Here is a 23,466-nt window from a genome sequence, read left to right as displayed (position 1 = left end):
TCTGGAGGTTGTCTTGTTCAGCTTTTTCCACTGTTGTAAGAGAGGAGGACCAATTAATGGTTAGGAACCTGATAAAGCTCAGCTATGTACCTGATGGACAAGCTCATGAGCAATTACGGCAGCAACTCTCTGCTTATTGACTGTTGCAGATTCATTAGGATCATAAAGCAGGTTAGTCTCCCTATATGTGATTAGTCCCCAGTTTTCCATGGCTCCGGTTCCAAAATCAGGTATTGCTATTTGATCTAGGCGAGAAGAAAAAACAAACAAAAAAAAAACCAATAATAAAATAGCTGCATAGTTGCAAAATTTAGATTTTTCAGAAACATTGTCACAATGTCAAGAAAATATCAAATTTTCAAGAAACTGTGAAAACATGAAACACTGAAGACCATGAAAAGTTTCTCTCAAATGTCTGGTGATCAGGCTCCTGCTTTTTATATTAAAACTGGAAAGAAACTAATGGAACAACGGATCTCATTTTTCAAGTGTTCAACTGGAGTCAGGCTACTTTCACACTAGCGTTTTTTGCGGATCCATCATGGATCTGCAAAAACGCTTCCGTTGCAATAATACAACCACATGCATCCGTCATGAACGGATCCGGTTGTATTATTTTCCATTATAACATGGTTATAATGGAAAATAATAGCATTCTTTAATACAGAATGCAAACCTCATCCACTTGATTGCGCAACCGGGATCCTCTTCTTTGTTCTTCTTGAAGGACATGCAAAATGACCTTCGCTGACATCATCGGTGGCGTCAGCGCAGGTCCTGCTGAATAAAGATAGACGGACCTGACATGGTGAGCGCGGTGACGTCAGCGAAGGTCCTTTTGCAGGTCCTTCAAGAAGAACAAAGAAGAGGATCCCGGCTGCACGATCAAGTGGATGAGGTGAGTAATGTTTTTATTATTTTTTAACCCTGAAGTGAGATTTCATTTGCATTCTGTATTAAAGATAAAGAATGCTATCATTTTCCATTATAGCCATGTTATAATGGAAAATAATAAAGTAAATGGGGACCCGGGTCACTCATCCCTCGTCTCCTTAGCAACCATGTGTGAAATGCTATGCGATTATTTACACAGCCCCATTCATTTCTATGGGGCCTGCGTTGCGTGAAAAACACAGAGTATAGAACATGCTGCGATTTTCACGCAACGCACAAGTGATGCGTGAAAAACATCGCTCATATACACAGCCCCATTGAAATGAATGGGTCAGGATTCAGTGCGTTCACCTTACGCATTGCACCCGTGTGGAAAACTCGCCCGTGTGGAAAACTCGCCCGTGTGAAAGGGGCCTAAAAGTAGCACAGCATACTTTGTTATCCTTGACATCAAGAAGTGATGTAAAACCCAATGGAGGCTCTTAATAGTAACATAGCCACAAGTAGAGTAAAACAAGTACCAACATAGACACATACTGATAGTAGCTTGATAGCATCAACCCAGACATCCCCAACTTCTGCCCTGCCATCCATCTCCTTACTCCACAGAGATCACAGGAAGTTAGGGCTCATGCACAAGACTATGGTTTTTGTCCACATCCAATCCGCATTTTTCACAGGTCGGATGCGGACCCATTCACTTCAAAGATGCGAACAGCACACCGCTTGCTGTCTGCATCCGTATGTCCATTCTGCGGCACCTGCAAAAAAAAAAATGGAACATGTCCTATTTTTGTCTGTTTTATGGACAAGGATAGGACTGTTCTATAGAGGGCAGGTTGTTCCGTTACACAAAATGCAGAACGCACACAGCCGGTATCCGTGTTTTGCGGATCCTCAATTTGCGGACCGCAAAAACACCAATGGTCATGTGCATGAACCCTCCAGACGCTAGTATGTGCTAGATCTTAACAGCAGCCAATTCATCAGGGTGTCCCCTGACTGTTGTCCTGCTTTGCATCAAGTATCTAGCACTGTAAAGGGTATGGCCACACGGCACGTCTGTGCCACGGCTGAGGAGAGGCCACTGTGCGGAGACATCCATACAGCCCTGCATGCCATGCTGGTATTGAAGTAAATCATTACAAATTGCTTTTCCACTGAGTGAAAACAGATCATAATAAGTGGAAATAGTTTGTAATAAGTTACTTGAATACCAGAGCAATTTGCAGGGCACACCATGGTTGCTTCTCAGCAGCTGCACATCACAGCTGCGCACCATGTGGCCATATAGTACTGTGAAAGGGTCTACTAGACACTGCCAGATGACGCTACACTACTTAAGAAGATTCATCGTTAAACATGTCTTGTTTCTGTTTCCATCTGTTTTTGAATGTATAACAGAGACATTATAGTAATAATTGATTTGGAACATAAAGATAAGCATTTGTTCTCATATTCAGAGTTTTTAAAAGTGTAAAGGTATGGCCACATATGTTGAAAATATAAAGCATTTAGTGTACGGCCACACGGTCAGGTTTTTTTTGCAGCAGCTTTCAAAGCCAAAATCAGGAGTGCATCACAAAAGAAGTGAAAAATACGACTTTTCCGATTTTTGAATTCACTCCTGGTTTTTCAAAACTGCAATGCAGAAACCTGACCATGTGGCCTTACCCTTAGAGTAGCCACAAAGTGATGAACACACTGGATGTTTTCTGTAAGAAAATCCACATGTAACCTGACATGAAGTGCGGATTTAACATTTGTAATGCAGAGGGCATAAATCTGTGGCAAAACTGCAGAATTTCAGTGCAGATTTCCACATCAAAGTCTGCACCATTTAGAGAGGATTTTGTTGCTGCGGTATATCGGCAGATCCTATGTGGATTTTCCGTTGCTGCAGTGGACCCACCACGTGTGGCCATACCCGAAGGGGTCTCATTTGTGCCAGGACATTCTCAGAGGTGGCTGTTGCTTCCCCTCCAGCATAAAGAACCTGGTATAATGATTTACTTTTTTTCAATGGGGTTGCAGGGGGATTTTTTGCGATTAATTATATTATTAATTTGGTACACACCCTGACAGTAATACAGGAACATACATACCAAGTTTAGGAAGAGAATAGTCCATATCGAAATATTTTTCAAAAAAGTCAAACACAACTTTTGTGGTTTCGGCTGCATATGCTGCAGTTTGTTGCTGTAGTGGCTGCACATAGATTCTTAGCTGCAATAAAAATAAGTTCAATTGAGAACATGCTGTATTATACACAATTTAAAGTGTACCTCTTGTTTTAAACTATTTTATTTATGTATAATTTGCTATACTGTCACTTTTGCCACAGTTGTAAGAATCTTGATACAATACAATTAGGGATGTTTCATCCCAAGTCGATTCGCATAAAACTTTGTTAGAATACTGTACGGAGCGAGCGCTCTGTACAGTATTAGAATGTATTAGCTCTTATGAGCCGAAGTTATTAGTTGTCAAAGTCTTTAGAGACTTTGGGTAATAACTTCAGAAATTCATTTCTACTGTTAAAAACCTTTTACCGAACTCGGTTTCGGTTCCAAGTGGTACCTTGGATTTGCTCATCCCTAAATACAATCTATTGTATACAGATACAGTAGTGTTCAAAAAATAGCAGTCCAACATCATTATCCTGATAACTCACTGTTTTTGGTAGAAATGATATCTCTACATAACAAATAATTTACTCGTAAATGTAGCAGAGCAGCTTTCCTCAATCCAGTCTTCAGGGCCCACGTGTCGGTCATGATTTGAGAGTATCCCACACAATGAATACCTGTGGTAAGTCCTGATGCACTGACACTAATTCTATCACCTGCTCAATACTAAGGAAATCCTGAAAACACGACCGGCAGGTGGGTCCTTGAGGACTGGAGTTGAGGAACACTGTGGTAGAGTATTAATAGGTGGTAAGAGTAAAAATTTAGACCTAACAATTAGGACATGCATGCTGCTCATTTTGAGTAATTGACTAATTAATTGAAAGAGGCATGCTCAAAATAATAGCAATGGGAAATTAAACTGGTAAAGTCATTCATTCTGTGGAATAACAGGTGTCAATTGGCCCTTATTTAAGGTAGGTGGGTGGCAAATGTTGCAAATATTGGTTATAATTAGGGATGAGCGAACCCGAACTGTATAGTTCGGGTTCGTACCGAATTTTGGGGTGTCCGTGACACGGACCCGAACCCGAACATTTTCGTAAAAGTCCGGGTTCGGGTTCGGTGTTCGGCGCTTTCTTGGCGCTTTTTGAAAGGCTGCAAAGCAGCCAATCAACAAGCGTCATACTACTTGGCCCAAGAGGCCATCACAGCCATGCCTACTATTGGCATGGCTGTGATTGGCCAGTGCACCATGTGACCCAGCCTCTATTTAAGCTGGAGTCACGTAGCGCCGCACGTCACTCTGCTATGATCAGTATAGGGAGAGGTTGCAGCTGCGACGTTAGGGCGAGATTAGGCAGATTAACTCCTCCAAAAGACTTCATTCTGTGATCGATCTGCAGCTGTGGATCATTGAAGTGCTATTATTGACTTGCTCACTTTTTTGAGGCTGCCCAGAGCGTTTTTAGATCACTTTTTTTCTGGGGTGATCGGCGGCCATTTTGTGACTTGTGGTGCGCCAGCACGAGCTATCACCAAGTGTATTCAACCATCGATAGTGTGGTTATTTTGTGCTATATCCTACATCAGCTGCAGGCTGAGCCTGTGTCACCGAAGTGCATTTAACCATCAACAGTCTGGTTATTTTTTGGCCATATACTACATCAGCTGCAGGCTGAGCCTGTGTCACCCAAGTGCATTTAACCATCAACAGTCTGATTATTTTTTGGCCACATACTACATCAGCTGCAGGCTGAGCCTGTGTCACCCAAGTGTATTTAACCATCGATAGTGTGGTTATTTTGTGCTATATCCTACATCAGCTGCAGGCTGAGCCTGTGTCACCGAAGTGCATTTAACCATCAACAGTCTGATTATTTTTTGGCCATATACTACATCTGGTGCAGGCTGAGCCTGTGTCACCCAAGTGCATTTAACCATCAACAGTGTGGTTATTTTTTGGCCATATATTACATCAGGGGCAAGTTGAGCCTGTCACCCAGCGCCTAAAAAATAGACCTGACATTTCTATTCAACCAAATCTGTACTGTTTTAGCTGGTCAAGTTATTTGTATTAACCGTAAAAGCACACTTTTTTTCCTGGGTTGAAAAAGCATTTCCAAATTTGCCATTCTCAAAATAACTAGTTTCTGGTATTTGAGGCCTACTTGAAATCTATCCCAAAAAGAAAATCTTACATTGAAGGTATTGATAGTGTCATTCAGAAAAACCTAAGACACACGCTAGCGTGCTGATAGAAGTGTGATTCTGTGATTAAACCTATACCTGTTACACAGCGCAAAAAAAAACAGGTCTCACATCTCTATTCAACCAAATCTGCACTGTTTTAGCTGGTCAAGTTATTTGTAGTGACCGTAAAAGCAGACTTTTTGTTCTGGGTTGAAAAAGCATTCCCAAATTTGCCATTCTCAAAATAACTAGTTTCTGGTATTTGAGGCCTACTTGAAATCTATCCCAAAAAGAAAATCTTACATTGAAGGTATTGATAGTGTCATTCAGAAAAACCTAAGACACACGCTAGCGTGGTGATAGAAGTGTGATTCTGTGATTAAACCTATACCTGTCACACAGCGCAAAAAAAAACAGGTCTCACTTCTCTATTCAACCAAATCTGCACTGTTTTAGCTGGTCAAGTTATTTGTAGTGACCGTAAAAGCACACTTTTTTTTCTGGGTTGAAAAAGCATTCCCAAATTTGCCATTCTCAAAATTGTGGTGAACGGGAACAATGAGGAAAACATCTAATAAGGGACATGGACGCGGACGTGGACATGGTCGTGGTGGTGTTAGTGGACCCTCTGGTGCTGGGAGAGGACGTGGCCGTTCTGCCACAGCCACACGTCCTAGTGAACCAACTACCTCAGGTCCCAGTAGCCAGCAGAATTTACAGCGATATTTGGTGGGGCCCAATGCCGTTCTAAGGATGGTAAGGCCTGAGCAGGTACAGGCATTAGTCAATTGGGTGGCCGACAGTGCATCCAGCACATTCACATTATCTCCCACCCAGTCTTCTGCAGAAAGCGCACAGATGGCGCATGAAAACCAAGCCCATCGGTCTGTCACATCACCCCCATGCATATCAGGGAAACTGTCTGAGCCTCAAGTTATGCAGCAGTCTCTTATGCTGTTTGAAGACTCTGCTGCCAGGGTTTCCCAAGGGCATCCACCTTGCCCTTCCCCAGGGGTGGAAGAGATAGAATGCACTAACGCACAACCACTTATTTTTCCTGATGATGAGGACATGGGAATACCACCTCAGCACGTCTCTGATGATGACGAAACACAGGTGCCAACTGCTGCGTCTTTCTGCAGTGTGCAGACTGAACAGGAGGTCAGGGATCAAGACTGGGTGGAAGACGATGCAGGGGACGATGAGGTCCTAGACCCCACATGGAATGAAGGTCGTGCCACTGACTTTCACAGTTCGGAGGAAGAGGCAGTGGTGAGACCGAGGCAACAGCGTAGCAAAAGAGGGAGCAGTGGGACCGAGCACCCCAAAGGCAGCTTCAAGGAGTTCCCTGGCATGGCACTTCTTCAAACAATGTGCTGACGACAAGACCCGAGTGGTTTGCACGCTGTGCCATCAGAGCCTGAAGCGAGGCATTAACGTTCTGAACCTTAGCACAACCTGCATGACCAGGCACCTGCATGCAAAGCATGAACTGCAGTGGAGTAAACACCTTAAAAACAAGGAAGTCATTCAGGCTCCCCCTGCTACCTCTTCTGCTGCTGCCGCCTCGGCCTCTTCTGCTGCTGCCGCCGCCTCGGCCTCTTCTGCTGCTGCTGCTGCTGCCGCCTCGGCCTCTTCCTCCGCCTCTGGAGGAACGTTGGCACCTGCCGCCCAGCAAACATGGGATGTACCACCAACACCACCACCTGCGTCACCAAGCATCTCAACCATGTCACATGGCAGCGTTCAGCTGTCCATCTCACAAACATTTGAGAGAAAGCGTAAATTCCCACCTAGCCACTCTCGATCCCTGGCCCTGAATGCCAGCATTTCTAAACTACTGGCCTATGAAATGCTGTCATTTAGGCTGGTGGACACACACAGCTTCAAACAGCTCATGTCACTTGCTGTCCCACAGTATGTTGTTCCCAGCCGCCACTACTTCTCCAAGAGAGCCGTGCCTTCCCTGCACAAACAAGTGTCCGATAAAATCAAGTGTGCACTGCGCAACGCCATCTGTGGCAAGGTCCACCTAACCACAGATACGTGGACCAGTAAGCACGGCCAGGGATGCTATATCTCCCTAACTGCACACTGGGTAAATGTAGTGGCGGCTGGGCCCCAGGCGGAGAGCTGTTTGGCGCACGTCCTTCCGCCGCCAAGGATCGCAGGGCAACATTCTTTGCCTCCTGTCTCCTCCTCCTCCTACTTAGCTTCCTCCTCCTCTTCTTCCACCTGCTCATCCAGTCAGCCACACACCTTCACCACCAACTTCAGCACAGCACGGGGTAAACGTCAGCAGGCCATTCTGAAACTCATATGTTTGGGGGACAGGCCCCACACCGCACAGGAGTTGTGGCGGGGTATAGAACAACAGACCGACGAGTGGTTGCTGCCGGTGAGCCTCAAGCCCGGCCTGGTGGTGTGCGATAATGGGCGAAATCTCGTTGCAGCTCTGGGACTAGCCGGTTTGACGCACATCCCTTGCCTGGCGCATGTGCTGAATTTTGTGGTGCAGAAGTTCATTCGCAACTACCCCGACATGTCAGAGCTGCTGCATAAAGTGCGGGCCGTCTGTTCGCGTTTCCGGCGTTCACACCCTGCCGCTGCTCGCCTGTCTGCGCTACAGCGTAACTTCGGCCTTCCCGCTCACCGCCTCATATGCGACGTGCCCACCAGGTGGAACTCCACCTTGCATATGCTGGACAGACTGTGCGAGCAGCAGCAGGCCATAGTGGAGTTTCAGCTGCAGCACGCACGGGTCAGTCGCACTGCGGATCAGACCCACTTCACCACCAATGACTGGGCCTCCATGCGAGACCTGTGTGCCCTGTTGCGCTGTTTCGAGTACTCCACCAACATGGCCAGTGGCGATGACGCCGTTATCAGCGTTACAATACCACTTCTATGTCTCCTTGAGAAAACACTTAGGGCGATGATGGAAGAGGAGGTGGCCCAGGAGGAAGAGGAGGAAGAGGGGTCATTTTTAGCACTTTCAGGCCAGTCTCTTCGAAGTGACTCAGAGGGAGGTTTTTTGCAACACCAGAGGCCAGGTACAAATGTGGCCATACAGGGCCCACTACTGGAGGACGAGGAGGACGAGGATGAGGAGGAGGTGGAGGAGGATGAGGATGAAGCATGTTCACAGCGGGGTGGCACCCAAAGCAGCTCGGGCCCATCACTGGTGCGTGGCTGGGGGGAAACACAGGACGATGACGATACGCCTCCCACAGAGGACAGCTTGTCCTTACCTCTGGGCAGCCTGGCACACATGAGCGACTACATGCTGCAGTGCCTGCACAACGACAGCAGAGTTGCCCACATTTTAACGTGTGCGGACTACTGGGTTGCCACCCTGCTGGATCCCCGGTACAAAGACAATGGACAATGTGCCCACCTTACTTCCTACACTGGAGCGTGATAGGAAGATGCGCGAGTACAAGCGCACGTTGGTAGACGCGCTACTGAGAGCATTCCCAAATGTCACAGGGGAACCAGTGGAAGCCCAAGGCGAAGGCAGAGGAGGAGCAAGAGGTCGCCAACGCAGCTGTGTCACGCCCAGCTCCTCTGAGGGCAGGGTTAGCATGGCAGAGATGTGGAAAAGTTTTGTCAACACGCCACAGCTAAGTGCACCACCACCTGATACGGAACGTGTTAGCAGGAGGCAACATTTCACTAACATGGTGGAACAGTACCTGTGCACACCCCTCCACGTACTGACTGATGGTTCGGCCCCATTCAACTTCTGGGTCTCCAAATTGTCCACGTGGCCAGAGCTAGCCTTTTATGCCTTGGAGGTGCTGGCCTGCCCGGCGGCCAGCGTTTTGTCTGATCGTGTATTCAGCACGGCAGGGGGCGTCATTACAGACAAACGCAGCCGCCTGTCTACAGCCAATGTGGACAAGCTGACGTTCATAAAAATGAACCAGGCATGGATCCCACAGGACCTGTCCATCCCTTGTGCAGATTAGATATTAACTACCTCCCCTTAACAATATATTATTCTACTCCAGGGCACTTTCTCATTCAATACTATTTTTAATTTCATTTTACCATTATATTGCGGGGCAACCCAAAGTTGAATGAACCTCTCCTCTGTCTGGGTGCCGGGGCCTAAATGTGTGACAGTGGCCTGTTCCAGTGGTGGGTGACGTGAAGCCTGATTCTCTGCTATGACATGAAGACAGATTCTGCGCTGACATAAGGCCAGATTCTCTGTTACGGGACCGCTCTCCTCTGTCTGGGTGCCGGGGCCTAAATGTGTGACAGTGGCCTGTTCCAGTGGTGGGTGACGTGAAGCCTGATTCTCTGCTATGACATGAAGACAGATTCTGCGCTGACATAAGGCCAGATTCTCTGTTACGGGACCGCTCTCCTCTGTCTGGGTGCCGGGGCCTAAATGTGTGACAGTGGCCTGTTCCAGTGGTGGGTGACATGAAGCCTGATTCTCTGCTATGACATGAATACAGATTCTGCGCTGACATAAGGCCAGATTCTCTGTTACGGGACCTCTCTCCTCTGCCTGGGTGCCTGGGCCTAAATGTGTGACAGTGGGCTGTTCCAGTGGTGGGTGACGTGAAGCCTGATTCTCTGCTATGACATGAAGACAGATTCTGCGCTGACATAAGGCCAGATTCTCTGTTACGGGACCTCTCTCCTCTGCCTGGGTGCCTGGGCCTAAATGTGTGACAGTGGCCTGTTCCAGTGGTGGATGACGTGAAGCCTGATTCTCTGCTATGACATGAAGACAGATTCTGCGCTGACATAAGGCCAGATTCTCTGTTACGGGACCTCTCTCCTCTGCCTGGGTGCCTGGGCCTAAATGTGTGACAGTGGCCTGTTCCAGTGGTGGGTGACGTGAAGCCTGATTCTCTGCTATGACATGAATACAGATTCTGCGCTGACATAAGGCCAGATTCTCTGTTACGGGACTTCTCTCCTCTGCCTGGGTGCCTGGGCCTAAATGTGTGACAGTGGCCTGTTCCAGTGGTGGGTGACGTGAAGCCTGATTCTCTGCTATGACATGAAGACAGATTCTGCGCTGACATAAGGCCAGATTCTCTGTTACGGGACCTCTCTCCTCTGCCTGGGTGCCTGGGCCTAAATGTGTGACAGTGGCCTGTTCCAGTGGTGGGTGACGTGAAGCCTGATTCTCTGCTATGACATGAAGACAGATTCTGCACTGACATAAGGCCAGATTCTCTGTTACGGGACCTCTCTCCTCTGCCTGGGTGCCTGGGCCTAAATGTGTGACAGTGGCCTGTTCCAGTGGTGGGTGACGTGAAGCCTGATTCTCTGCTATGACATGAAGACAGATTCTGCGCTGACATAAGGCCAGATTCTCTGTTACGGGACCGCTCTCCTCTGTCTGGGTGCCGGGGCCTAAATGTGTGACAGTGGCCTGTTCCAGTGGTGGGTGACGTGAAGCCTGATTCTCTGCTATGACATGAAGACAGATTCTGCGCTGACATAAGGCCAGATTCTCTGTTACGGGACCTCTCTCCTCTGCCTGGGTGCCTGGGCCTAAATGTGTGACAGTGGCCTGTTCCAGTGGTGGGTGACGTGAAGCCTGATTCTCTGCTATGACATGAAGACTGATTCTGCGCTGACATGAAGCCAGATTCTCTGCTATGGTATGAAGAGACTGATTCTCTGCTGACATGAAGCCAGATTCTCTGCTATGGCATGAAGAGACTGATTCTCTGCTGACATAAAGCCAGATTCTTTGCTATGGCATGAAGAGACTGATTCTCTGCTGACGGGAAGCCAGATTCTCTGCTATGGGACCTCTGTCCAATTGGTATTGGTTCATTTTTATTTTTTTAATTTTAATTCATTTCCCTATCCACATTTGTTTGCAGGGGATTTACCTACATGTTGCTTCCTTTTGCAGCCCTCTAGCTCTTTCCTGGGCTGTTTTACAGCCTTTTTAGTGCCCAAAAGTTCGGGTCCCCATTGACTTCAATGGGGTTCGGGTTCGGGACGAAGTTCGGATCGGGTTCGGATCCCGAACCCGAACATTTCCGGGAAGTTCGGCCGAACTTCTCGAACCCGAACATCCAGGTGTTCGCTCAACTCTAGTTATAATGCATTTCTTACTGAAATACTGGGTAAAATTTGTCATTCCAGACATTGTCCAGAAGAAAATACTAAATATTGATTGGAGAGGGAGAAACATAGAGAGAAGTGCAGCAAATTATAGGCTGCCCAGCTAAAATGATCTTAAATACTTGGAAGTGGCAACCAAAACCTGAAAGACGCGGAATGAAGCGGAGAACTACCGTTTGAATGCATCGAAGTAAAACCAAAAGGGCAAAGACTCAGCCAATGATCTCCTCCAGAAAGATCAAGTAAGATCTAAAGTTACCAGTAAGTACTGCTCCAATGAAAAGATGATTAAGTGAAACCAAGTTACAAAAAATAAAACTCCCTGCAAAGTCTTGTTGAAAAAAAAAAGACATGAAAGAAAAATTGTTTTTTGGGGGTCTAGTGGCTGTAGACAGTATATCACCAGGCACTGAATTCAAGCTACAGTACATTGTAAAGACAGTAAAGCATGGCGGTGTAAAAATCATGATATGGGGATAGTTCTCATACCATGGTTTTTGGCCTATTTATCGCACATGAGGGATCATGGATCAGTTTGAATATATCAATATACTTGAGATCATATTGCCCAATGCTAAAGAAGAAATGCTCTTGAAATGGACAACACAACAATGACCCAAAACACACCAGTAAGTGAATGACATCTTGGTTACAGACAAACAGGATTGAGGTAATGGAGTGGCCAGCCTAGTCCCCTGACCTCAGTCCCATAGAGAACCTGTGGAGTGACATAAAAAATGGGGTTTATGAAGCAAAACCCAAAAAGCAAAAGAACTGGGGAATGTAGTCCAATCATCCTGGACTGGAATACCTGTTCAGAGGTGTCAGAAGTTGGATGACATTTTTACGTTTTTAAACTTGCTGCTATTTTTTGAACACCATTGTACAGCAAAATCTTTGTGGCTTGTAGCAACCTCCAGTGCTTCCGATCTGTATACAACTGTAGATATTTCCTAATGAGGTCAAAATCTGTATAAGGATCAGACCTCTAAATGGCGCTGCTTATTTACCCTATTTCAACTAGAATTGCTCAAATTCAATGGGTACAAGCCCATAACATGTGTGGGAAAAAGGGATAGGGCATATTAGATTTTAACCTGCTCAGTCTTTTGCTTCTCTAAGAGATAATCAGGAGTTTAGATGTTTGGCAAGTGCCGCCGAACTGCCCATTAAGAATGGAGTAGTGGGTCGCATGTGTAACCACTGCTCCATTCACTTCTATGAGACTGCCAAATGCACACCCAGCTGTGTGCACATTACGACTGTAACCATCATGTTGAGTGCCTGATAGAAACTGTAACTGCCAAGCTCAGTATCACTGTTTGTAACTGGCTTAGTGCTTATTGTTATGCATTGTATTTCACTGTTTGTTTCCTGGCTATCACTACCAGCAAGGAAGGTATGGCAAAGATTGGCAGGAACAGGGTTAACCACCCTGTTCCCCCCCCCCCCCCTCTTGGTGGGAGTGGGCTGGTCCTACTCCTGCTACAGAAATTGCCTCAAGTAAAGCCTTGAGAGGATAAAGACAGCAGAGTGAACTGCTATATTCAGCGTGTACAGACACTGCTGTGAAGTGAGGGAATACAGCTAAGCCACCCTCATCACCAAGCAACCACCAAGTCAGTATCAAGTGCTGAATGGCCACCAACCAACCTGCCTCAATATCCTTACTGGTGTCGAAGAGAATTGCACTAAAACCTTCTGGCACGGTTTGTATTTTCAAGTTCTACGTTGCACTAAGTAAAAAAGGACTTTATTATGTTCAACTCTTGCCTCATTCTTGAGTGCTACAAATTTCACTGCAATGGACCCCAGGGAGGGATGGCCTTGAGGTAGGACACTGTGACACAACTACACTACATTAGGGCCACTACCACTCCCATCCTCTACTCCGGCTGCATAAGCACTATGCTTGTTATGCCAACAGGAGTAAAGTTCTCTTCTTTTGAACTCTGCTGTGTCTGCCTCAATTGCTACCCCATCGAGTAGGGTGCCATGTTAGGGTCAAGGATTATCCATCAAATTTACTTTTTAACACCCACAGATCAACTTAATATGTGGAAGAAACTGTCAGTTATTATTCGATTTCCCTGGAATTTCACCACAGAGTAAACAAAGAATTACACAGTTCCCAGTGAATCAATGGGCTGTCCATGTAACACATAGAGCTGCAGGTCCTCAAGAGTTGTAGCTACTCTCATCCCTGGAATATAACTGATGATTCTGGATTAGGGGCCCCAAGTAATACACTTAATGATTTAGCAATGACCAGTCCCCCAGTAAACTAAGAGTAGATGAGAGAACATCAATGAGAACTTAGCATTTGTTACACAAATATAGAAATTATATTTTCAGCTTTTTAAAAAAGATTATTACTTACAGGAACCCCTCGAGTTGAAATTCTCTCCTCAAATGTGAATTGGTGGACTGCAAAAGCAACCAAGTATGTACTCATAGGCACTGACTTATGGAATTGTGTGTGGTTCCAGCCATTTCCGTGGTCATGAGTATGCTAAATAGAAAAAAAAGTTTGGGATACTGTCACAACCTGAAATAGAGTTCATCCATCTTTTGTGTAGCTAATATGTTCAATTCTCATTTCCCGCCATTCATATATGCAATTGTTGATATGAACTTTCCCGCAGTTTAATTGACATGTGACTATTTCTGTTGCAGGACACTCAAATATTCAGTCCCTACTCTTATTTCCTGCTGTTGGCATCATAATATCTTAAAATATTGGTCTTGTGAAGACAACCCATTTACGTGTCATATGGACAGGGGTGGATTGGTCATAGATCTTACAGGGAAATATCCTTGTGGGCTAGTGGAAGTTTTTGGGGATGTATTTTGTAATGGACTGTGGTATATGGCACTGTTGGGGTGGTAAAAATGTGCCACAATATGGTATTTCTGACCCTGCTTTCCATCAATTTGGACCCAACTACAAAACAGGGCCACTGTTAGCATTTGTTCTGGGGCAACTTTAAGTCCCCAGTCGGCTCCCCCCCCCCCCCTTCCTGGATGGGGAGGATTCGGCATTTTTCTCTATGAACCAGCTCTGTAAGCTCCCATAGTCCATGTATTGCAACAGCCATTCATCTGAGTGGTCGCCATGTAATCCTGGCTGTATTTCCCCCTTCATTTCACAACCATTACATTTGTTTGGCACTTGGAATGCTGATCAGGAAAAGGACATATATTTTTATTTATTTATTTAATTATTTTATGCACTTATGCTACTATATTCCGCAGGACCTTACAGACATTAGCATCCAACTGTCCTCAATGGGGCTCACAATCTAAGGTCCCTATCAGTATGTCTTTGGAGTATGGGAGGAAACCGGAGCACCCGGAGGGAAAAAAAATGGAGATGACACACTCCCTTTTAACCTGCTCTATAGAATGCATGAATTGCTTCAGAATGATTCCCTACCCAAAAAGATATCAGTGTGGTTAGGATGGACTACTATGGTTATAGGCAGAAGACAAATAGTTATTCCATATTTACCTCAATAGGCATATTGGAGAGGACATTGTACTCTTGCTTGTGCATAATGGAAATCGTGTAAGTTGCTTTTTTATTTGGCTCATCGAAACATGGGAATGACTTCCGTGCATCTGTTGGCTCATGATCTGTAGCTGCAATGCTCCTTGGGAAAGAAATTACAATATTTAGTGTCTTTTTCCTGCAAATGAGTTCCTCAGATCTCAACAGGGATGTTTAAACATTCTGTAACACGTCATATGAGGTGATATTTTCAGATCTTACAAATGTATAATTCCAAATGCTACTGACTACCTAATAAAACAAAGAAACAACCAACATATAAGAAGCAAGCGATTCTTGTGGCCTGCCCAACGTATGCTGACAATTTACATGTTAATTTACCAACCCACTCACAGGATTAATTATTGAGGAATCTCAGCTATGTTGAGTTTATTTGTGCTGATGATGCCCTCCCCCCCCCTTAAGTGTTATTCAAGAAAACACAATAAATCAGGCTGGAAGTCCTCCTTGGCAAATGATAAACTACAAGCATACTTCTTTACAAGATTTTTAATTCCTTTGTAGCTATTGTATCATAATGACATCCTAATTATGTGTTTATTCTGTAATAGCGGAATATTAGATTAAAAAAAAATATCAATCTTGATGCCCATTTCTGGTTTCTTACCCCTCGTCAGTACAGGGCAGGGTATTGGTTGGCTGAATGAGGTGTTGTCCTTTCAGCAAATTCCCTGGTTTGACTGACAAGCTATTTTGAAATATTAATGTGAGAAAGTGGTTCGTACTGGCAAAATTCTATGAAAATTCATTATCAAATAATAATTATTTCAGGTTGTATTCATATAGCACCAACATTGATCTAATCCTACAAGAGTGTGAAGATGTGGTCATGAACATAATTTTATTTCAATCATGTTAGTGGTATGTGTTTTGTTAAACTAACGACGGTATAAGTCATCAATATCTGATCAGTGGGGGTCCAACACCTGGAAGCCCCACTCCAACACTGTGCGCAGCTTGGGTTTACTGATGGATAAGGAGTTAAACCTCAGGAAACAAATTTCAGCTGTGGTGAAACACTCCTTTTTTCACCTAAGGAATATCGAAAAATTAAGCACCTCATTCCTTCAGAAGATCTTCCAACCCTAGTTCACGCCTTCATCACATCATGGCTGGACTATCGCAATGCCCTCTATGTAGGCCTTCCTAATAAAGAACTAGACCGCCTGAAGCTAGTACAGAATGCTGCCGCAAGACGGTTAACAAGCCAACCCCGCCACTGTCACATAACACCAATCCTCTGCTCACTACACTGGTTACACATAAAATGGAGAATCCTTTTCAAAATTGGCGTGCTAACATTCAAATCCCTACACGACCTAGGCCCTGGATACCTGAAGGTTTTGTTGCATCTGCGTCACACCTCACACAACCTCAGATCAAAAGAATCCAATAACTTGAACACCCCCAGAATTCAACTAAAAACCTTTGGAGCCAGAGCTTTCTGTCATGTTGCCCCTACCTAGTGGAATGCCCTGCCAAACGCTTTACAAATGTTTCGTTGTTGTGTTGTTGATCAGCTGCACCACATTGAGCTCTGCTGCCTCCTCACAGCTAACAACCCACAGTGAAGTACATTGAATACCGGCCGTGCTTGGTACTGCAGCTCAGGCCCATTCAGTTGAGGTCAGTCCCTTCAAACATCTGATTAGCGGGGGTTCCGAATGTCGGACCCTTACCAATCAGATATTAATGACCTACCTATCTATTGGGTAAGTCATCAGTATAGGAGTCCTGGAAAACCCCTTTAAGACAAACTGTGTCACTGAATTTATGTTTGCACACAGACTATAGTACTCAGCATGCTTTTTGAAAAGAATTTGTGTAAAACAGTCCAATTGCTGTCTGGATCCACCTCACTTGGAGATGCCCCAAGTTAAATAAATACTGGGATGAGGTGACCTTCTAGTGAGCAATTTCCAAAGTGATCCCTGTTGATGCATATTATGAAACTTTTTCCTCCTTCCTCCCCCCCTGTAAACATAACTTAACCATGCTTAGCTCCCTCTTTGTCGTCCATAATGTTATTGCATAATTGTGACTCTTTAATAACAGCCTTTTATTTAAACTTTCAGAGACCAAGATGCATTAATTCAAAACTCAAGAATTGAAATCTCACAAACTTAAGGGAGATGATCAAGTTTTTGCCACACTCAGGGACTCATGGTTAAAACACATACAGTACAGACCAAAAGTTTGGACACACCTTCTCATTCAAAGAGTTTTCTTTATTTTCATGACTATGAAGGCATCAAAACTATGAATTAACACATGTGGAATTATATACATAACAAACAAGTGTGAAACAACTGAAAATATGTCATATTCTAGGTTCTTCAAAGTAGCCACCTTTTGCTTTGATTACTGCTTTGCACACTCTTGGCATTCTCTTGATGAGCTTCAAGAGGTAGTCCTCTGAAATGGTCTTCCAACAGTCTTGAAGGAGTTCCCAGAGATGCTTAGCACTTGTTGGCCCTTTTGCCTTCACTCTGCGGTCCAGCTCACCCCAAACCATCTCGATTGGGTTCAGGTCCGGTGACGGTGGAGGCCAGGTCATCTGGCGCAGCACCCCATCACTCTCCTTCATGGTCAAATAGCCCTTACTTTTAAACTTTTCCCAATTTTTCGGCTGACTGACTGACCTTCATTTCTTAAAGTAATGATGGCCACTCGTTTTTCTTTACTTAGCTGCTTTTTTCTTGCCATAATACAAATTCTAACAGTCTATTAAGTAGGACTATCAGCTGTGTATCCACCTGACTTCTCCTCAACGCAACTGATAGTCCCAACCCCATTTATAAGGCAAGAAATCCCACTTATTAAACCTGACAGGGTACACCTGTGAAGTGAAAACCATTTCAGGGGACTACCTCTTGAAGCTCATCAAGAGAATGCTAAGAGCGTGCAAAGCAGTAATCAAAGCAAAAGGGTGCTACTTTGAAGAACCTAGAATATGACATATTTTCAGTTGTTTCACACTTGTTTGTTATGTATATAATTCCACATGTGTTAATTCATAGTTTTGATGCCTTCAGTGTGAATCTACAATTTTCATAGTCATGAAAATAAAGAAAACTCTTTGAATGAGAAGGTGTGTCCAAACTTTTGGTCTGTACTGTAAATTAGCATAAACTTTTTCTTTATGCTCCCGGGCAAAAAAAAAGCACTACAAAAATCAACAAAATATTAAAACAAGCTGTTTTGCATAGGCAGTAATGTGCACTAATTAACAATAACAGCACGTTGATTGCCCCCTGCTATCTGCATCAACAAGGGCTATAGCCAGCATGCATTATCAGAGCCCATAGACATCATGGGATGGAATAAGCGTTAACCATTGAAGAGGATCTGTCAGCTACCCTCCCCTATTTTAAGCTAGTTTAACACTGCCTTACTAGTTCTAGTAGGCTGTTCCGGCTCTCTGAATCAGGCATTGCTGACTGATACCAGAATGTCTACTGGCCCCAGTGAATATAATAGGGTCCGGCGGAGATCTGGCCGCTACCCGGCAAATATGCTGGGATTCAGCCAGACAAAAAAACATGCATGCTACGTGGGGAAACAAGTATTTACTAAGAGACATGTCAGCAAAGCTGGAAGGTCCTCTTTAAAGTGGCCATAATAACCCTTTATTCCCTCAGCCTCAAACATGTCTATGGGGGAAGGAGGGACGGCATTGCCCATTTTTGGGGAAACCTATAAGGAATGGTTATAAAAAAAAGGGATGTCTTTTGGACAGATGACAGACCCTACATATTGTTTGCTGGCAGATAAACCTGAGATCTGATAGCAAAACAGCATAATAGTATCCATAAGATTTTCACAGCACTCTCACTTGTTGAAATTAGACGTATGCTTTATTAATATTCCAGGCTCAGGTTAGTATATAAAGATGTACTATCAGCCAGGCTGAAGGGATAGTATTGGACGTATGGAACCTGAGCCCGATTGCATATGTCAGGGGAGGAAGGATCAGGCATGTTAGATTTCCTTTGTTCATATAAGAGATAAGCTGCTGTCAGAAATGTCCCACTGAGAACACATGTCGGCATGTACACAGGGTAGTTGGTAGTCCAGCTGTCTGCTGGACAGGTTTTTTCATACTGTTCTTAAAGGGAATCTGTCACAAGACACCTCGCTACCTGCATAGAAACATAGTTCACCTGATTAAAATGCAGTTGTTTTTTTTTTGTTGATCCAAGGCTCCGCTCCTGAGTTATGATACTATTTCTTAATATGCAAATTAGTCTCTTGGTGCACCCAAGCACCACTCATTTCTGTGACTAGCCCCTCCCTCATTGCTTTGCACACAACCTGGCCCTGTCAATCAAAGCAGCCTGGGAGGGACTGGCCACAAAAAGGAGCGGAGCTTGGGAGCAAAAAGAGCAACGATGACGCCCTCATTGCACCAAAGGCCTTATTTGCATATTAAGAAACGGAGCAGGAAACTCAGGAATGGAGCCTCGGATCAACAAGACAAAAAACAAAAACAAAAGAAAAAAAGCATTTTAATCAGGTGAACCACAGCTATGTGTCTATGCTAACAGTTTTATAGGGAGATCTCTGGTGACAGATTCCCTTTAATTTATGCGTTTCATCTTTAGCATTCAATAGATCTGAAATATTATAATTTGCTTTAATCTATACTAGAAAATTAAGTGATTCACAAGCTTCAGCAAAAATTATACTAACACTCACTGGGCATGTAGTGAACATTACTAAATGCCCCCTTCTTCATCACTTTGGAAATAATTACTCAGAGAATGATTTACTGGATCTGTCCATGTGCGACCAGTTTACCTTTGATCTTGTATTACTTGGAAAACTTTTCCAATCTTTATTAACTGTCACTAACCTTATCTCTAACACCCAGTTGTAAAACTAGATTACCAGTACCAACTGTGCGACCACACACTTCCATGTAGTTTCCAATGATCTGTAAAATCACCAGACCCATGCAGGCTCCAGTAAGATTCTAACATATTGACCTTTACACAGTTCTACATTCTCAGCTGCACAACTCCCTACTTTGTGAAAAGGCCAGAGAGGTCAGAGAATTTCCCCACTACACAAAGATGTCCACAGTAGATATATTATGTATCTCCCCATATATGTTACTTTTAAGCCATACTGTTATTATCTCCTGGATCACATCATACCTCACAGACCAGAGATTTAGTGTCTTCTACTCTCACACCACCTCGTCTCATTCCCTCTCTGTTGGTCTCCCTGCAAGGCTCTGTCCTAGGACCCCTGCTATTTTCAATCTACACCTTTGGCCTGGGACAGCTCATGGAGTCCCATGGATTTCAGTATCACTTTTATGCTGACGACACAAATTTACCTATATGGTCCAGACATCACCACCTTTCTATCCAGAATCCCACAATGCCTATCTTCTATATCCTCCCTCTTCTCCTCTCGCTTTCTAAAACTTAACATGGATAAAAGAGAATTTATAATCTTTCCACCATCTTGCTCAGTCCCCCAACAGACCTATCTATCACAATCAACGGCTGCACACTCTCCCTAGTCAACCAAGTCCACTGCCTTGGAGTAACCTTGGATTCTGCCCTGTCCTTCAAACCGCATTTTCACCACCTGCCGCCTTCAACTCAAAAATATCTCTCGCATCTGCGTATTCCTCAACCAGAAGTCAGCAAAAATGCTTGTACATGGCCTCATCATCTCCCACCTAGACTACTGTAACATCCTTCTATCTGGCCTTCCATCTAGCACCCTCGCACCCCTCCAATCTATCCTCAACTCTGCTGCCCAACTAATCCAGCTCTCATCCCCATTACTCCTCTGCCTCTCCTCTCTGCCAATCTTTTCACTGGCTTCCCATTGCCCAGCAAATTAATTTTAAAATACAAAAAAATACATATAAGGCCGTCCACAACCTGTCCCCTCCATACATCTCTGAGCTACTTTCCCGATACATCCCCACACGTAATCTCCAATCCTCACAAGACCTCCTTTCTCCCATGCATTCCCCACACTCTGGAACTCGCTACCCCAACATATCAGACTCTCACCTACAGTGGAATCCTTTAAAAGAAACATGAAAACCCGCCTCTTCAGACAAGCCTACAACCAGTGACCCTGCTGCCTCTATACCACCATGACCAACATCACCCGCACCTACTGTGTCCTTCTCCTATACCATGTGGAATGTAAGCCCTCGCGGGCAGGGCCCTCTCTCCTTCTGTACCAGTTTGTAACTCGTTTTGTTCATGCTTACTGCATCTGTCTGTATTATGTATGTATACTCCTTCTCTTTTGTACAGTGTCACTGGCCTCAGCAGTGGATGGCGGGGCTACTGAATTTATTGATTGGCTACCCCGTTATACTGGACACTGTGAGCTTAGGACCGTTCACAGTTGAGTTTGGAATCCAGCAACCTGATCTGACTGAGGATCAGGCTACCGGAGCTCACCACATCTGGCATTGCCAGATACAACTGTGTATCACCGGATCCCCATTGACTATAATGTGATACGGCAGAGATCTGGCTGCTCCACAGCAAATATGCTGGGATTCGGCCTGACAAAAAACGCTCAAGACATATTTGCTGAGGAACCCGTTATAGTCAATGGGCATAAATAGGGCCTTACTTTGAAAGTGATTTTGGAGATGACAGACTCCCTTTAGTGACTTATGTCCCAACAGCCTGAAAAGTATCATAACACTGACCTGATCGGGTCCTAATCTCCTGATTTGGGTTTAGCAACATCCTTTCAGGTAAAATGACAGAAGTTCAGATGTTCAGGACAATGTAAGAACTTCTGGAATCCAGCCTCAGTATCATAGTACTAAATTATCGCTGTGATCTTTTACTCTTTCCACATTAAAAACACATTTATGTTTGGCTTAGCCAAGTCAAGGTTTGGTTTAAAAAAAACACTTTCCTTTCAGTGAGATGTGTAGCATTTCATTTAAATTGTGTCAGTTTATCTTTAAAGGAGAAATCCTTTAAAGAATATCGTTTAAGGGAGCATGCCACTTGCATTTACTGTTGTAAAAAAAATGACATTTCTAAGTCTGTTGCTAAGAAGCAACTGGCAGAGTTTTAAATGTCATTCAGAAAAGTCTCTACAATGAAGCTCTGGTACTTTTCATACATTCTAACACAGCAAGTTTTAATGCAATTCCTCTTATCAGAAATGTTTCTTTGCAAGCAGCAATGATCATGCAAAGCCAAAAAAGATGTGCCCCTGTCAGAGGCAGTCTTTATCTGCTGACAGGCATCATTAATATCTCTGACAGCAGCACATTGATAGAGTAGAGGTTGACATAAAGAGATACACATATTCTGCAAATGAGATCAGATCTGAATTTTAAATACCCTACAAAGTTATCATTTGATAGATATACACTCCTCAAAGTTGATTGCAACACCAAAAATGAAAAGTCATGAGGTTATGCAAATCAATGTATTGCCTAAGATCTGCAGATCTTCCAGATTTTCAAGCATCTAGCTCCAATCTGTGTCATGTGGAAGGAGCATAAAAGCAGACTGAAAGCATAGTTTTTTAGCCAATGAAACTTATAAAAAGTGGATCAAGTTGTGTGATATGATAGCAAAATGCCTACTCTTTGTCAACATGCCAGTTATCACCACTTGTTGCAAACTGAGAGGAACAAATCCTTAAAGGGTTTCTGTCACCCTGCAAAACTCATATTTTTTTTTTTGGATAGTTAGATTCCTCATAGTGCGATATGGAAGAATATAATGCTCTTACTTACTTTCATGCGGCCGATTCTTTATAAAACGAACTTTTATAATATGTAAATGAGGGCTCTACCAGCAAGTAGGGCGTCTACTTGCTGGTAGCTGCTGCAGAAATCCGCCCCCTCGCCGTGTTGATTGACAGGGCCAGCCGTGATCTCCTCCTCCGGCCGGCCCTGTCAGTAATTCAAAAATCGCGCGCCTCGCGTCATTCGGCGCAGGCGCTCTGAGATGAGGAGGCTCGTCTCCTCAGCACTCCCTCAGTGCACCTGCGCCGATGACGTCTTCACTTTCGGTGATGTCATCGGCGCAGGCGCACTGAGGGAGTGCTGAGGATACGAGCCTCCTCATCTCAGAGCGCCTGCGCCGAATGACGCGAGGCGCGCGATTTTTGAATTACTGACAGGGCCGGCCGGAGGAGGAGATCACGGCTGGCCCTGTCAATCAACACGGCGAGGGGGCGGATTTCTGCAGCAGCTACCAGCAAGTAGACGCCCTACTTGCTGGTAGAGCCCTCATTTACATATTATAAAAGTTCGTTTTATAAAGAATCGGCCGCATGAAAGTAAGACTATTATATTCTCCTATATCGCTCTATGAGGAATCTAACTATCCAAAAAAAAAAATATGAGTTTTGCGGGGTGACAGAAACCCTTTAAACTGAGAGATCTTGCTTTATGACTCCAGTAGATCACTACATGCCTAGGCTGAGATGTCAGTACTGTTCAACGTTGCATGTCCTGGTGGATGACAGAACAATGAACGGAGGTGAATGGACCGTCTGATTAGAAGAATGGTGTTTAGCGAACCATTCTGTACTGCAAGTGAAATTGAACAT

General features: G+C 44.5%; 1 protein-coding gene across 1 annotated transcript in view; it reads right to left on the bottom strand.

Moving 5' to 3' along the window:
- Positions 1–23,466, bottom strand: part of LOC120989922 (glutamyl aminopeptidase) — a 66,619-nt gene that overhangs the window by 39,005 nt on the left and 4,148 nt on the right. The window contains exons 2-5 of the mRNA XM_040418373.1: positions 14,836–14,977; positions 13,705–13,836; positions 3,000–3,120; positions 91–245 (exon numbers count right to left, since the gene is read on the bottom strand). Coding sequence (XP_040274307.1) covers positions 91–245; positions 3,000–3,120; positions 13,705–13,836; positions 14,836–14,977 — 550 coding nt within the window. The remainder of the gene's footprint in view (positions 1–90; positions 246–2,999; positions 3,121–13,704; positions 13,837–14,835; positions 14,978–23,466) is intronic.

This window comes from Bufo bufo, chromosome 2 (genome assembly GCF_905171765.1).
Source record: "Bufo bufo chromosome 2, aBufBuf1.1, whole genome shotgun sequence".
Classification (NCBI taxonomy): domain Eukaryota; kingdom Metazoa; phylum Chordata; class Amphibia; order Anura; family Bufonidae; genus Bufo; species Bufo bufo.
This window is presented reverse-complemented; position numbering and strand designations above follow the sequence as displayed.